This window comes from Eremothecium cymbalariae, chromosome 6 (genome assembly GCF_000235365.1).
Source record: "Eremothecium cymbalariae DBVPG#7215 chromosome 6, complete sequence".
NCBI lineage: Eukaryota > Fungi > Ascomycota > Saccharomycetes > Saccharomycetales > Saccharomycetaceae > Eremothecium > Eremothecium cymbalariae.
In genome coordinates, this window is record NC_016454.1 from 743,471 (window position 1) to 758,208 (window position 14,738).

General features: G+C 41.5%; 9 protein-coding genes across 9 annotated transcripts; 3 read left to right on the forward strand and 6 right to left on the reverse strand.

The window, feature by feature from the left end:
• Nucleotides 1–85: 85 nt before the first annotated feature.
• On the forward strand, nt 86–1,231 carry INN1 (Inn1p; the record flags this gene model as incomplete). The annotated part of the gene is made up of 1 exon (XM_003647523.1): nt 86–1,231. One exon carries the CDS (start codon nt 86–88, stop codon nt 1,229–1,231), a length of 1,146 nt encoding a protein of 381 aa, XP_003647571.1.
• A 617-nt stretch (nt 1,232–1,848) lies between these two features.
• RPC31 (DNA-directed RNA polymerase III subunit C31) lies at nt 1,849–2,544 on the reverse strand (the record flags this gene model as incomplete). The annotated part of the gene is made up of 1 exon (XM_003647524.1): nt 1,849–2,544. The coding sequence occupies one exon, from the start codon at nt 2,542–2,544 to the stop codon at nt 1,849–1,851; it is 696 nt and encodes a 231-aa protein (XP_003647572.1).
• Nucleotides 2,545–2,769: 225 nt separating this feature from the next.
• On the reverse strand, nt 2,770–3,153 carry PGA2 (Pga2p; the record flags this gene model as incomplete). The annotated part of the gene is made up of 1 exon (XM_003647525.1): nt 2,770–3,153. One exon carries the CDS (start codon nt 3,151–3,153, stop codon nt 2,770–2,772), a length of 384 nt encoding a protein of 127 aa, XP_003647573.1.
• Nucleotides 3,154–3,339: 186 nt separating this feature from the next.
• On the reverse strand, nt 3,340–4,128 carry ALF1 (Alf1p; the record flags this gene model as incomplete). The annotated part of the gene is made up of 1 exon (XM_003647526.1): nt 3,340–4,128. The coding sequence occupies one exon, from the start codon at nt 4,126–4,128 to the stop codon at nt 3,340–3,342; it is 789 nt and encodes a 262-aa protein (XP_003647574.1).
• Nucleotides 4,129–4,379: 251 nt separating this feature from the next.
• On the forward strand, nt 4,380–4,855 carry LSM7 (Sm-like protein LSM7; the record flags this gene model as incomplete). The annotated part of the gene is made up of 2 exons (XM_003647527.1): nt 4,380–4,391; nt 4,508–4,855. 2 exons carry the CDS (start codon nt 4,380–4,382, stop codon nt 4,853–4,855), a joined length of 360 nt encoding a protein of 119 aa, XP_003647575.1.
• A 357-nt stretch (nt 4,856–5,212) lies between these two features.
• On the forward strand, nt 5,213–5,866 carry FUR1 (uracil phosphoribosyltransferase; the record flags this gene model as incomplete). The annotated part of the gene is made up of 1 exon (XM_003647528.1): nt 5,213–5,866. One exon carries the CDS (start codon nt 5,213–5,215, stop codon nt 5,864–5,866), a length of 654 nt encoding a protein of 217 aa, XP_003647576.1.
• A 171-nt stretch (nt 5,867–6,037) lies between these two features.
• Nucleotides 6,038–7,171, reverse strand: ARP1 (actin-related protein 1; the record flags this gene model as incomplete). The annotated part of the gene is made up of 1 exon (XM_003647529.1): nt 6,038–7,171. The coding sequence occupies one exon, from the start codon at nt 7,169–7,171 to the stop codon at nt 6,038–6,040; it is 1,134 nt and encodes a 377-aa protein (XP_003647577.1).
• A 398-nt stretch (nt 7,172–7,569) lies between these two features.
• Ecym_6386 (uncharacterized protein) lies at nt 7,570–9,354 on the reverse strand (the record flags this gene model as incomplete). The annotated part of the gene is made up of 1 exon (XM_003647530.1): nt 7,570–9,354. One exon carries the CDS (start codon nt 9,352–9,354, stop codon nt 7,570–7,572), a length of 1,785 nt encoding a protein of 594 aa, XP_003647578.1.
• A 1,992-nt stretch (nt 9,355–11,346) lies between these two features.
• Ecym_6387 (uncharacterized protein) lies at nt 11,347–13,860 on the reverse strand (the record flags this gene model as incomplete). The annotated part of the gene is made up of 1 exon (XM_003647531.1): nt 11,347–13,860. One exon carries the CDS (start codon nt 13,858–13,860, stop codon nt 11,347–11,349), a length of 2,514 nt encoding a protein of 837 aa, XP_003647579.1.
• Nucleotides 13,861–14,738: the final 878 nt, after the last annotated feature.

Genomic DNA, 14,738 nt, shown 5'->3' on the forward strand with positions numbered 1-14,738 from the left:
GATTTTACGGTTTGACTATTTAATATATCAGATTTTTTATTACACCATAACAAGGATATTGAATTGTGTGTATTAGTAAAATAAGATGGGTTTGGGGGATAGTATACTTGGTGGGGTAAATGGTACTCTCGATGTGTTTGTGAGGAAGGCAAAGGACTTACCGAACTTGAGAAAAATCGATAAGCAAGATCCATTTGTGAAATTGAGAATTGCACATATAACAATTGTTTCAGATACAGTATATAGAGGCGGTCAAATACCGGTTTTTGATTTTCATGCTGTATTTGAGCTTACTCCAGGTATGAAGCATGAGTTGCATGTGGAGTTATATGATGATCATAAACATGGGTCTAAAATTATTGGGAGATGTGTTGTTGATCTAAAGCCTGCTCTTTACAGTGATCCTGAAGATGGCTATGATCGTTGGTATGAGCTAAATCTGGGGGATGATGAGACAGGTAAGATATATATCGAGCTGACATTTAAGCCACACACTCCGAACAGCCAGCCTGAATCATGCATTCAATCTGTATCTTCTGCTGTTTCCCATTCAGTTTCTAAAAGAGGGCCACCACTGCCATCAGAGATCCCTTACGTCCCATATGGTAAAGGGCAATTAACACCAGGTCCACCGAAAAAGAGCCCAGAGTATGTGCATGGAGGTCATGTGGGCCAACCGTTGCCTATTCGAAGACGCGCTCCGGACACCCTCCAGTACATTCCAGCAACTCCTGGTTCACAGCCAGAAAACGAATTAAACGAGATTCCCAACTTTAGCTCTAGCATCGACTCCATCGAGGACATCGAACTGCGTAGCTCGCATAATTCGCAAGAAACAGGCATTACTGCCAAACTGAAACAACTGAAGGAGAGATGGAATAATTTTAAGCAAGGCAGTGGTGAGCACCATCAAGATACTCGCGCTGATGTTGATCTAGAAGCGCTACAAAGAGTAGTGGGTGTAAGTCCAGAACGTGTCAAATCTACTTTATCACATCACTCGGCACATTTGTCTAAGCTTGAATTACAACCACCTCTACCACCATTACCAGTGGACGCGGACAGAAAATCTCGCAGTTTAAGCCCTTCACAATACAGTCCACAGCAAATATCCAGATCAAGAAGCCCTGCCTTTGTCCGCAAGTCGATGGATCTTCCACCACTCCCCCAAGAGGCTATCCATAGGCAGCCTCGTTTGCCTGTTAGAAAAAGACCTCCCTCTAAATACTGAATGAGAGAAATAAACTGTGCCTTATTACTTTATTACGACGCTACTTGTTACTTTTGTAGCTAATTGTTACATTTAATTATGAATTGGAATGACTGCGGAATTTGTAGTTACCGCGAAGAGCTTCTATGCATGCGTCGTTCGATTACTTGATTCCGAAATCGTGCTGTCTAATTACATTTTTGTCGAAAATCGTGGCGCAAAGCGTATATAGCAAGCAAAAAAATAAATCGTACCAGCAACCAGTTCCTAAAACATTAAGTTTTCGTGCTCAAGTTCTAGTTAAAGTTTGCCTGTGTGTTATAAATATTTTAGGCATCTCTCTTGTTCTGGCACTGTCGAAAAAAGCAGTGATGCATTTAGCATACAAATCGAGGTTGTCTAACTGCAGCTAATTAAAGTAAGATGATCATCAACGGGCTCTTATTGTTGTTTACAGTGATGATTGGTTTTCTATGTATCCACCCCGGCCACCTTCTAATGACAAGAATAGCTTTTGAATTCTAATTGGATTTTGAATAACGAAATCTCTGGAAATATGTGAAAAATGATGCAAAATAGATATATAGAGATTCTCGAACTTTGAGCAAATACGTTAAATGCAAATGATTATATACAATTCAAAATGCTGGCTCATCAGCATAATCATCTTCTCCATCGTATTCATCTTCTCCATCATCGAAATACTTTTCTGCATTGTAGTCATCGTCATCATCATCGTCAAAGTCATCGTCCATATCATCTTCCAAGTTGTCACCATTATTCTCCTTCTCCTCGTCAGCATCATCTTCGTTTTCAACTAATTCTTTCAGCTTTTCTAATATAGGTATTCCACTATCATCATCTTGTGCTTTTCCGGTGAAGATATCATCAACTGTCTTCAACTTGGATAACATCAGTAGCTTCTTCTTGTTAATACCCATCACTTGGTACAATTCTTTGGGGAAAAATTCTATATTGAATGGATGCTCATCCACCGACGTTCCAATTTTTCTCTTCTTTAGATATTTATCAGAATAACGTTCTACGCCATCGTCAAGACCTTTATCAATCAGTTTCTTGGACGTTTTGTTCCCATCTTCGGATTCCTCAACAGATAATAACATGGAGCCTGTGTAAAAGGGGCCATCTTTTACTGAATTAATGAAATTTATATATTTTAAGGCAATCACCCTCTCCTTAGCATTGATCGGGTTGTTAACTGGCAATAGTGTCGTAGGACCTTCTGTATTCTCGATACCACCAACATCACTATAGTCGAGACCAAATGGCAAAGCGCTAAATGACGATGTCTTCACACTTTTGCGAAAACTCATAGCCACACACACTCTCTAGTGAACTGATTGGGGCGGCAGAAACTCAACCTGATTCTATCACCTTGCGTTTCTATCTTGTATTGATCCTATGCGATGGGTTGTTAGAAACATCTATCTACAAATTTTTATTTAACCGAAAAATTCCAGGAGAGCTATAATACGCCCGTGCATCACACAATTGATAATATGTTATAAAATAGAGGGAACGATGGGGTTCAAAACGAATCAATCCTCTAATAAATCCTCAATATCCTTATCATCGTCGTCATCAATGTTTCCTTGACGTTTTCTCAACGTTTGGAGCTTTTCTTCCAAGAGCTTCTCCTGTTTCTTCACTTTCATTCTAGTGGTCTCGCCCCAGCCGAACGCAGTAGTCGTAGATTCTGATTCCTTGTCTGGGTCTTCAACTAAGCTGTTCATCCTGTCCGTAGAGAGCGAGTCTTCATCTTCTTTGAGTTTTCTTTTGAGTTCCCTGTTCGCTATAATCTTCTGAACGTGGTTTCTGATTAGAATATAACCACCAACGATAACTACCAATCTTAGTGAAGACCGTACATCAATGTCAAAAGAGCCTATAAGATTCTTCTTAATGTTTTCTAGCAAATCCATGGAAAGAACGAAATCCGACAAATAGGTTAAAAGTCTGTATGTACTACAGTTGGCAATTATTCTCACTTAGATTGTGCGTTTCAGCAGTTCAAAGCCATCATCGCTTTATCAAATTTGTTATAATCCGTTACCAAACTTCCGTGAAGTATGATGATGCGTTTTTACGTAAATGTAGAGCGTTAAGCATCATAATTCATCGCCGTCACTTAGAGATAGCTCGTCATCCAAGAGCGGAGTGAACTGAGGACCAGTTTCAACGTTTGTAGGCTTTACGAATGCACCATACAGCGGTTTTACTGGTCCAAAATATGTCTTGCCCTTAAAAGTACCGTTGTTTTTGCCAAGTGGCTCATCAAACTCAACACCACACCATATATCATCTACCAAACCCTCTTCAATAGGACCAATATATCTGAGCCAACCACGTCTTTCAAGCTGAGATACCCCTCCTTCCCCCCCCACCCCACCTGTCCTAACAGAACAGCGCTCATTTAGCTTCAGACCACCAGCAGCGGATTTCTGCTTCTGTCTCTCCGCATGCAACTTCTCATGAAGTTCCGGATTAAAGGCACCCAGTTTCTCTCGCTTCTTCCAGCCCAACACAGTATCCCCCCTGCTTGCATAGTCCTCCTCTGATAACTGGAACCCAACACCATCGTTGTCCCTATTTTCACATGCATTTTCATTTTCGAACTCATGCGCTAGCATGTTGACGATCGAATTCTCGTTCACATCCGTTACACTAACCTCAACTACCCCATCGGGGAACTCCTCTCCAATCTTCTTATCCAACTCAGCAAACTCTTTCAAGTACGTCTTCTTGGCCCCCATGGGCAATTCAAAAACCAATTTCATGTCCTTCTCCGGGACACCAGTCACAGCATACAGTTTCTTAGCCAGTTCAGAACATGATGAGGCTAACGATACTCTGACAACAGTAGAACATAGATTAGACGATACCTTCAAATTAAGCATGATTTATCACCAGTAAATAACTATACCTTGCAAATGGAAACCAATAGACACCTTCTTCACCTGTAGAGCCCTTTTTTTGATCTTGATTGACTTGTAAAGTATCATGTAAAGGTGTGGTTGAACACCTGTTTTCCCAACTAGTCTTTTTTCCTTGTTTTCCTTCCCAAATATGTTCTTCTTCAAAATTGATAAAACAGTGCCGAACATCACACACATATACCTAAAGAACAGCTGAAGGAGAGACCATAAAGATGAGTGAGAGCGTATGTAGTGGATCATTTGAGATGATTTGGATAATTGAACCACCAGGATGTCTGCACAGGATGCCTTAATAGGTATAGATAACCGGTTTACTAACTTTTTTCTATGTTATACACAGGATAAGCCCCAGCAGCAGCAGCAGCAACAGGGACACCAGCAGCAGAAAAAGAAGTTTGAGGGTCCCAAGAGAGAGGCTATTCTTGATCTAGCTAAATATAAAGATACCAAGGTTAGAGTCAAAGTGATGGGTGGACGCCTGGTTATTGGGATATTAAAAGGTTATGATGAGTTGATGAACTTGGTATTGGATGAGACTGTCGAATATTTAAGAGATGAAGACGATTCTTCGGTTATATTGGAAGGCAAAACTAGAAATTTGGGATTGATCGTAATCAGAGGAACTATTTTACTGTCTCTATCTCCAGTTGCAGGTGGTGATCTCATTGCAGGACCGGCCAGCAATTGAAGAAATCTATAATAGAGAAAATGTACATATAATATATAATGAAGAGCTTTTATTTCCGGTCATATTGCACATCAGACCGTTTGGATATGCGAAAATAGCGACAGACAAGCTGTGCCATCAATATTATCAGTGTTAACCATTATCATCATTATGTGTTCGATATGGTCATGTTGGAATGCAAAATTCCGGATAGATTTTTTTAATAAGGTCATCGACATATCCAAAAACCGTTTCCAACGTTATATATCTTCCAAAAGAAGCATTATAAAAAGGATAAAAAGTGGTTGTTGGAGTTATAAACACATTTGATCTTTGATTAACCTTTTAATAGAACTCTCTCGTCAAATTATCGTGAATATGGCATCTTTAGAACCATTTAAGAATGTTCACTTGTTAAATCAATCAAACCAGTTGCTTGGTCTTTACACTATAATTAGAGATAAGAATACTAAACGACCAGATTTCATTTTCTATGCAGATAGAATCATTCGGTTGCTTGTTGAGGAAGGACTTAACCATTTACCTGTGATGCCTACAACTGTGGAAACTCATACAATGCAGAAGTTTGAAGGAGTATCCTTTCTGGGTAAGATTTGCGGCGTGTCTATCATTAGAGCAGGTGAATCGATGGAACAAGGATTACGGGACTGCTGTCGATCTGTGAGGATCGGCAAAATCTTGATTCAGAGAGATGAGGAGACTGCGTTACCAAAGTTATTCTATGAAAAGCTGCCGCAGGATATTGCTGATAGATATGTATTCCTGTTGGATCCAATGTTAGCTACTGGGGGAAGTGCTATCATGGCTACGGAAGTGTTAATCAAAAGAGGAGTTAAACCAGAAAGAATCTCATTTTTGAATTTGATTTGTTGCGAAGAGGGCATCGAGGCGTATAGAGCCCGATTCCCAGATATTAGGATTATTACTGGCGCTATTGACAAAGGTCTTGACGAGAACAAGTACTTGGTTCCCGGCTTAGGCGACTTTGGTGATAGATATTACTGTATTTAACTGATTGGCTTAAGAAAGCGGACAACTCTTGATATCGAGCTTAATACATATATATACATTTTTACTAAATTTATAATTCCGCTTAAGTTTTACTAATCAATGAGGCGAAGATGTACATGGATGCCGTGATATGAATATATATAGATAGAGACTGTCTCCCTCTTCCCTCAGTCACATAAATCTCGAGTGAATGCAATCTGCAGCTTCTTCCCACTCAGCTCTAGTAACCCATAGCTTTTTAAACGTTGATAGACCTGACAAGATTGAACCGCCAATCCAAGTGCTATACTTTCGTTCTGGTGGTGCAAAGATCTTGATTTTAGTTTGGGAGTCTGACAAAGATTTCAATTCGCTTAATAATCGGTCACCAAACCCTGGGAGAATTGAAGTACCCCCGCTCAATAAAACGTTAGAAAATAATAAGCTTCGCAAATCAAGATCCACTTTTTCAATACTTTGATAGCACATATCTGGTAAGCTTTCAAACTCAGATCCAATTAGTTCTGGCTGGAATAAAATTTCAGGGGCCCTGAATTTTTCCTGGCCCAAATCTATCGTCTTACCATCAGGTAACTTAAACTTCGTGTAGTTTGGGTTAATTGAGAAATTTTGCTCCTCGATATGTGGATCCTTAGCCACATAGCATGCCTTTTCTTTGATGATCCTAACAACTTCTCTCTCACTACTGGAAAGTAATGAAACGCCTGTTGTTTTCCTAAGTAGTAGCTGTAAAAATTCAGTAATATCACGACCTGCAATATCAATTCGTCTAATTGAAGAAGGTATGGAAAACCCGTCAAAAACTGGAACAGCATGACAGCAACCATCCCCACAATCTACTACACAACCAGTAGTTCTGCCACTAGCATATAATGAAAGAACCGCTTGGATAGAAACATATAATGCTGGAACATTGAATGACTCAAATAATAACTCGCACATCCGTTCTCGATTATTTCTGGGATTCAAAGGTGCTTCAGTAATGAGAATTGGATGATCCTCTACATTCTGCAGTTGCAAACTCTTATTAAAGACGTAGCTCCATATATGCTCCATATCTGACCAATTCTTCACAATTCCATGTTCCACAGGGTGACGTAACTTTAACAATCCCCTCAGCTCTTGAGCTTGGTTTCCAATAAATGTATCACCTTCCAACCCACCTGCCATCACCTTATTGTATTTAACAGTTCCAATCAACGAATATTCAAAACACTTTGGTTTCTCTTCGCCACTGAAACCAGCCTTTATGATTCCCGATCCATTATCTAGGACAATCGGCTGATTATATAGGGCCTCCTGCATGCTTATTAAACGCTCACTTGAATTCAATACGTGCTCTCTTGAATCAAAACTACCTTAGATTTAAGCTTGTACTACTCTTGTTTTGAGTTTAAAGACTATAACTTAGCGCAAAAAATCATAAAGCCGCGATCGAATAAAATCTCCGCAAGTTGGCAGAAGGTTCAACAGTCATTGAAGCTGAAATAGAGAATGCCAATGAGAATTGGTGGATGATTCAGAATCTACAAGCCTAATAAACTAGTAAATAGTAAATTTATATCATTATGGATGGTATTAAGTCAAGGCTGCACTGCTTATCTCTTCACAGGCCTTATGTAGAATTAGGGAAGATAAGTTACAATGGAATTCACTCCCTTGATACCGGATAACGAAACGGGAGGCGCTGAAAAGCATCTCTTTTAGAAGCCTTCACTACCATTGAACCCAGTAAAACCGTTCATTAGGAAGATGTTAAAGTATACCTTTCTGGAAATGTTGTTTGTGTGGTTCCACGCGGAAGTCAAACGGCCATCAATGCAGGACCCACTCATATAGAAGTTATCAGCACCGGATCCATCAAACATGTGTGCGAATGCATCCTGCAAGATAGTGAGTTTTAGATCCTCGATGCTGCCGTATTTCTGATCAATGTAATTCTTCAAGGCTGGATCTGCCGCGGCCAAGTCGTCTATGTTGGATAGAGTCTGCTCAAAAGGTATTAATATATTTGGAACCTGGGTGTATTTGTCTAAAAAGAATAGAGCATTAGGAACAGCATCATCCCCCAAATGTACAACAGAAGAACCGACCCAACCACCACATTTTGCACGGCATTCGCTAAGAATATTATACATCTCTTCGTAAAGTGCAGGGCACGGTTTAACTCTATTCAAACCTTGTCCCGTAGAAACTAGTTTATAGGACGATCCGTCGAAGAGATCCTTATCAGCGATATACCATAACTGGATCATCTTTCTTTGGATTACTGACCACAACATTAATGACTGCTGGACATAATGCCATTGTCTTTCATGGTCATGTGTTAGTCTCGCACCATTCTTGCCCTGCTGAATACTGATAGGGTATTTCGAAATGATCTCAGGCTCGCAAAACCTGTCCAATCTCTTGAGCATGCTCACGATAGGCTTTCTGTTAGCGTTGATATAAGCATTATAATCACCGATAGAGTAAAGAACTTGCCTAATGTCTTCCCTTGAGAAAACAGAGGTGCAGTATTTTGACACCAGTTCCTCAACGGAAAGCTCCTTTTGCCTCACTAACCTATTAATTTCAGCACGGGATTTGCCCTTTGGATCAATATTTGAAGTAGCATAGAGAAGCAATTTATCCTCAAACATGGAAAGCGCCTTTCCATTGTCCCTGGGATCACTCAAGTATGATTGCACGGTCTTAATTGGCTTATATAAGTGGAACTCTAACTGCTCTTCGATCTGTGGCAAACGAGAATCCATGACCATATAGCACAACTTTCCAAATGTATCCCTCATCCTTTCGGGATTCATGATCTTATAGCGTCTGCCTATTTCGAAAACGTCCTGGAACCATGCGGCGTTATCTCCAAACTCTTTCATCTCAGCAAGCTTTTGCCCTGCCTTTAGATCGGATGCCATAACCAACCCACACAACACAGAACATATCTCCTTCAATTGCTCCACAATCCTCCTTGCTCGGGACTTAGAAGAGAGAATATCCACTCGATCTGTATATTCAGATACCCGCAAAGCTGCCTCTAATAACCGGAACAAGTGTCTTTCCTCGTGCTTCAACCGTAGTGGAACATACTTTGAATGTTCCAACAACACCCTCAGCATCTTCTCATCCGCATCCATCACTACCGCTGGTAACTCTCTTGGCAAAGACTCCTCCTCCTCCCCGTTCTCCTGCTCCTGTTCGATCTCATTCGTTAATTCCATGTACAAATGCTTCCTTCTCCGCCCAGTTCTGTGTATCATCGAAAAGCAAACAACACAGAACTGTTCTTGGCAATCACCACATAACCTCTCCGCAGCTGCATCCTTGCACTCAACACATAAACGCCCGTCTACCATCTCCTCCTCCTTCTCGCCTCCACCCACCGTCTCCTCCTCCTCGTCACCATAGTCATCTCCCATCGTTCTCCGCCTGTTCTCCTCTCCATTCCCCACGTAAGCCGAATCTAGCATCTCTTTTAGCATTTTCCTCATTGTAATAATACCGATCCAATCTGGAAACCAGCATGCATTATCCTGCTTTACACAATATCTCCATGTGGGTGTCTTTTGTAAAAGAAAGGTAATTACTCCATCAATTCAATATTCCATAGACTGTTCCTTTTTTGAAAAATTTCTATAACCTCGAATACACATTGCGCCGTACTCTGTTCTAGTACAGTTTAATCACTATATATTGCCTTCTTACCTAGAGTTCAATAGAGACCCAATAGCCAGAGAAGCCTGAACAATAGATAGCATACCGTGTTCTCCGTCGAACAAGTCTGTAGCAATAACCGAAAACTAACGTATCGGGATTTTTTTGGCAAGTGCAGTGCAGTATTAGTACACTACAGTGTAATCAGTCACGTTTGTGCAGGCGTCGGGTAGTTTATCCCTATGATTAAGATAGCATCAGATAATAATCGTCATGCATCGATTTATCGGAAAGAGCACGTTATATGGACCATCAAGTGCATTTTGATGTTGGTATTGTTGGCGTTGGTGTGTTTGCTGCGACCAAGATGGTTTGCTATCACTAGGCTATCGAACATTGAATACGGTATGTATCGTGAATGGAAAAAGGGTGAGCTTTGAATTGCACAAGATGGCTATTGTTTTGATCAAGATTAGCATTGTTACGATTATTTCGATTGTTATTCTCGAGAATTTCATTCATCCAATAGTCCATAGGATTTTTCTGAAAGCACACGCTATACAGTTTTAATTTAGTATTTTGTTTTTTGCTAACATGTGTTCATTTTCAGTGATGCTGTCTTCTCAGAAGCTTATCGGTAGGTTTATTCGATTGCTAATGTCAAGTTTTAGATCCTCCACATCTGCTCGAGATTGTGCCATTTTTTGCGAGCTTGAGTACGATCCTGTGGATGCAAATGGTTTCCACAAACTAAGAATCGCCGTATTCTGTGTTTGTGCCATAGCGATAACGCAGTTATTTCTCCATTGAGAGTGTAGAAACCGGACTGTGCAAGTACAGGTGTTCTAGTAGTTTGTTGGGGCGTTTGCCAAATCAGTCAGTCGTGTTTTTTAAACAATGGTTAATCGCTTTCTGTTCTTTTAGCGGTATCAATTATGATTATTTGTCCGATAACTATAGCGGCAAAGGTACTGAAGGGTTCCATTTTCGATTGCATTCTATGTTATTAGCACCTTTCACTTCCTCTCCGCCTTCCTCTCCCTTTCCGCTGCCAGCCTCCCCTCTTTCTGGAATTGCGCCTAGAAGTTTCTTGGTTGCCTGCATCTAAACACGTTAAACATTGCTCTGGTCAAGCTAAACTGATTATCCATCTATGTGCTTGGAAAAGTATAAATACAAGTGTTAGAGATTGGTTTCAAATCGGTTTTCGGTCGTTTGTGTTTTAGTCTTACTCATAAAAACACCATCGAATTATATTTGATACCAAACTCCACAACAAACTAAAAATGCAAGAATCTCAAAAGACTGAAAACAAAGAAAACTACTCCGGCGACTACGTCTGGTCCCCACAATGTGTCATCGCTTAAACAGCCCTGATGCTTTTTTTTTTTCTCCTTTCTCGAATCCTTTTTTATGACGTTCGTTTTGTCCTGCTCTGTTCCCAATGGGCTTGTATGGCGTTCACCGGTGAGCGTTGGCTAATTTGATTTGCAGTGTTGTACTCTGTATTACATTACATAGCTTATTTAGGAAGCGGCTGGGCCGTGTAGGAATGTGAATGAATAACCTTTTTTACTGCTAAATACTTTTTTCCGTTGTAAACTGGAGGCTGTGTTATTAGCTTGGCGTGGCTTTGCACCGCTCTTGGAGCGGATGATGGCCCTTTGCTCTGCGCAAGGTGGGCGGCAGGCTTCTGCAAGTCCCGCTCGAGTGCAATACCATAACGTCCAGCTGTGCCTGTATAGTATTGCGCCTATTTATTGATGGCTACACCCTGACCAATTGAGATGATTTTTTCTAAGTTTCTCAGAGATAGTAATAACAATATTTCAATTAATATTTGTGGTCCATGGAACTCTGTTGGTTGTAATCCCAACCAGTCCCATTGGACCTACTATGCAAGATCTTAAAAACTGACTGTTGGAATTATTTTGATTTCTGCCATTATTATTAGTATGATGATGATGATGATGATGGTGTCTTTTACCACTTCGACTTTTTGTAATTGATAGGGAAATGAAATCCTTTTGATTTTCGGAGTTATCGACGAAGCTTTCTTGGTAGCAGTGGCTGGGGAGCGGCACATTTACGGGATGTACCAATATAGTTCCGAGCCATGGATCATCATCATATAACGGGCGGATGCAACGTAGCGAATCCCGTATGTACCTCCTTCTTGGAATTTCCTTTTTTGGTTGGTTCCATTTTTCTTGGGTTGAACCGTACTCAAATTGCATATTCAGCTGACTGCTGATGTTTGGGGAACTAGTGACCCATCGTGCCGATTCCAGGCCTGACAATCTATTCGATATCGGAACGTTGTTCATGTCATACATGTAGTCATCCTCGCTTTCACTAAGGATGCCTTCATCAAGGTAAATCGAATTGTGGGTGCGGTGGTAGGAGTGGTGGCTGTCATCTTGGGTATTTTCACTGCCTTCATTGCTACTGATATCGACTTCCATGGAGTCTTCATCCACGTCCTCCGCCCCAATCACTTCTTCTTCAGTTTCGCATACAACAGGATGCTCCTCTCGGAAACCACTAGGCTTAAATCCTTCAGGAATGGTGGGAACTATATTGATCGTTTCTACTCCTATCGACGGCCCTGTAGCACGATCTACAGCTGGATCAGTAACACTAGAAAGCCGAGCAATTGGCGGCGTTGTAGTAGAAGAAGAGTCTGTGCTGGCAGATACAGTGTCTGATGACATTAAACTTGGTCCATTATGGGTTATCTGTCTTCCAGAGTCAATCACCGGCGAAGCACTGCTAGCGCCATGCTTTTTTAAAAGAGAAGATTTCGGGAAACTGGGTACCTGAAACCTCTCCTCATTTTTAGCTTCAACGATGCCATATAGGCCATTAATGTTCTGTGCATCCATTCTCAGACTAGTGGATGTAGTACAATGTTTTTTATCGTGTGTGAATATGTTTTTTAATCTTGAAGTGATATTGGTAATAGTAGATTCATTCGTCCTGCATGAGTGTCTGTACGCCGATTCTCGACTCATCTGCACATTCAGGCACGAATCGTCCGGGCGCCGACGCCTCCAGCGCCAACCCAAGCCTAAGCCAAAATCGGCTGTCGGTAAACCTTTATTGCTAGATCTCTCCCGGCCACTTCCCCATATCTGGTGACGTTCCAGGCTCGTAGCCACCAACCCTAATACGTTGTTGTAACGACTACAATTTACGAAGGATGTCGACTTGGCAGAACCCCTAGCGTGAGCAGTTGCTAGGTTATCTGTACGCCGCTTCCTGCGCCGTCTACACCGACGTCTCCTGGGCACAGTCCTGTATGAAGGCATCTCGCGCTGATCCAAATCCAACGCAACACCTATTCCTACCGAAAGAAGCACATTCCACATGATCATATCATCGACATAAGCAAAATTTAGTAGAAATTGATTGGTCTGACACCGCATCCGAAGAACATAACTCTTCTTTTTATAATCCATAGGTATGCCGAAGGTAGCGAACTGTAGCGAATAACTTTTGTACAGCTTATCCTTGGACAAATACCGTTTTCTATCACCCTTTACCTTACGAGCTATCCACTCCTGCTCTGCCCCAGTAAACTGATACGCCTCCTTCGAGAAGTGCAACGAGAAAAATCGACTACTATGTTGGCTAGAACTACTACTAGCACTATCTGTTAACGCGGAAGACGCCGCTGCGCGCGGGCGGAATGAATCCAATTCTGAATCTTTATGGTTCTCCTTGATCCAACGGACTAACGAGTCATCGATGTGATAAAAATTGAGCTGTGTGGAATTGATCTCCATTATGTAATGTTTCCACGCCCTCATTGTAGCTGGTTGGTACGGAGACACCCATTCCAACTTCATCATAACGACTGTTACGTCATACACCGCCGGCCTGTAGGCAGGTAAACAACCATCCTCCTCCCTTTCAAATACAGGATACGCTATTCGTTGATTTGCATTAACAGACCGGTACGGTGGCGGCCGTGCAGGCATAGGATCAATCCACATCATCACATCGTCATTTGGTGGCACATACACTGGCACACCATATGACTGTCCATCAGAAGACCTGCTATAACCCGGAACTTCCGGTATCGTCTGCGGCACCTGCGGACACCCATATGAACAACAATCAGCCAGCCCCTGCTGATGCTGCTGATACGAGTGTTGCTGCCCATTTTCCTGACAGGAACTTAAACTATTGGGAAGCGAATTTCTACTCCTAGAATCAAATGATAATGTAGTAGCGCCCTCAATAGATGAAGCGCTAACACTAGACGGTAAAGAGTTCACCTTATCTACACCGCCACACGCAATTTGCGCATGCTGGTATGGATCTAACAACGGTAGCATATATAATATCTAAAATCTCCTTCAATTAGCGATTCACCTATTGAATATAATGTCCCCTACCTTTCTTACTGTCTTGTAGTGATGTAAATATAAATAAATAACAAAAACTTTTTAGCCCTTTTTTCCCTTGTTTACTAATGATATATGTCTGGAAGTTCTAAATCACCGGTTTTTAATATTTATCTTAATTCAAGCAGAAATGTGAAGGTTGGCGATGTAAAATAATTAAGGGTACGAAGGCAGTATTTTGGAGGATATGAGGAGGATATAGGCTGGACCAGGAGGGAGGGGCAGAAAGGTTCTCTGTGTATGCGCCCTGCTTACGTGAACTCGAGATTGAGTCACTCGGGCGGGTTTTATGTTCAGAAAACCCCCCAGAAGCCTTTATACGTTTTTAGAGGTTTTAAAAGGGTCCAAGTTTTCAATGTGTTATTTCAATCTTAGTTGTCGGTTACTTGGTCGTTGTTGTTGTTGTTGCTGCTGCTGCTGCTGCTGCTGCTGCTGCTGCTTATTTGCGAGCCTATAATTATACCTAATTTGAAAAATATTTGAAACACTCAAACACTCGTTTTAAAAAAAACTGGACCGTGGAGTGCCTTAGGATGTGGCCTTCTGTGCTCCTTCTGACAGTAGGTGTTTGTCAAAACGTTGTGCGGTGCAGATACAGTCCATAGCAAAGGAGGGTTAACGCGTTTTGTACATATATTTGAAGAACAAGGAAAGATACGACTTCTAGTGACAGACAAGCGTTTATTAAGCTTATCCCATGGAGGAGGTGGAGGGCTTTGAACACCTTGACGAACGTCAGAGCCGGCCACAGCGCCATACAAACTCTCCTTAATTTTTGTTCTGTGTGTGGGGGAAGGGGCGTATTCGTG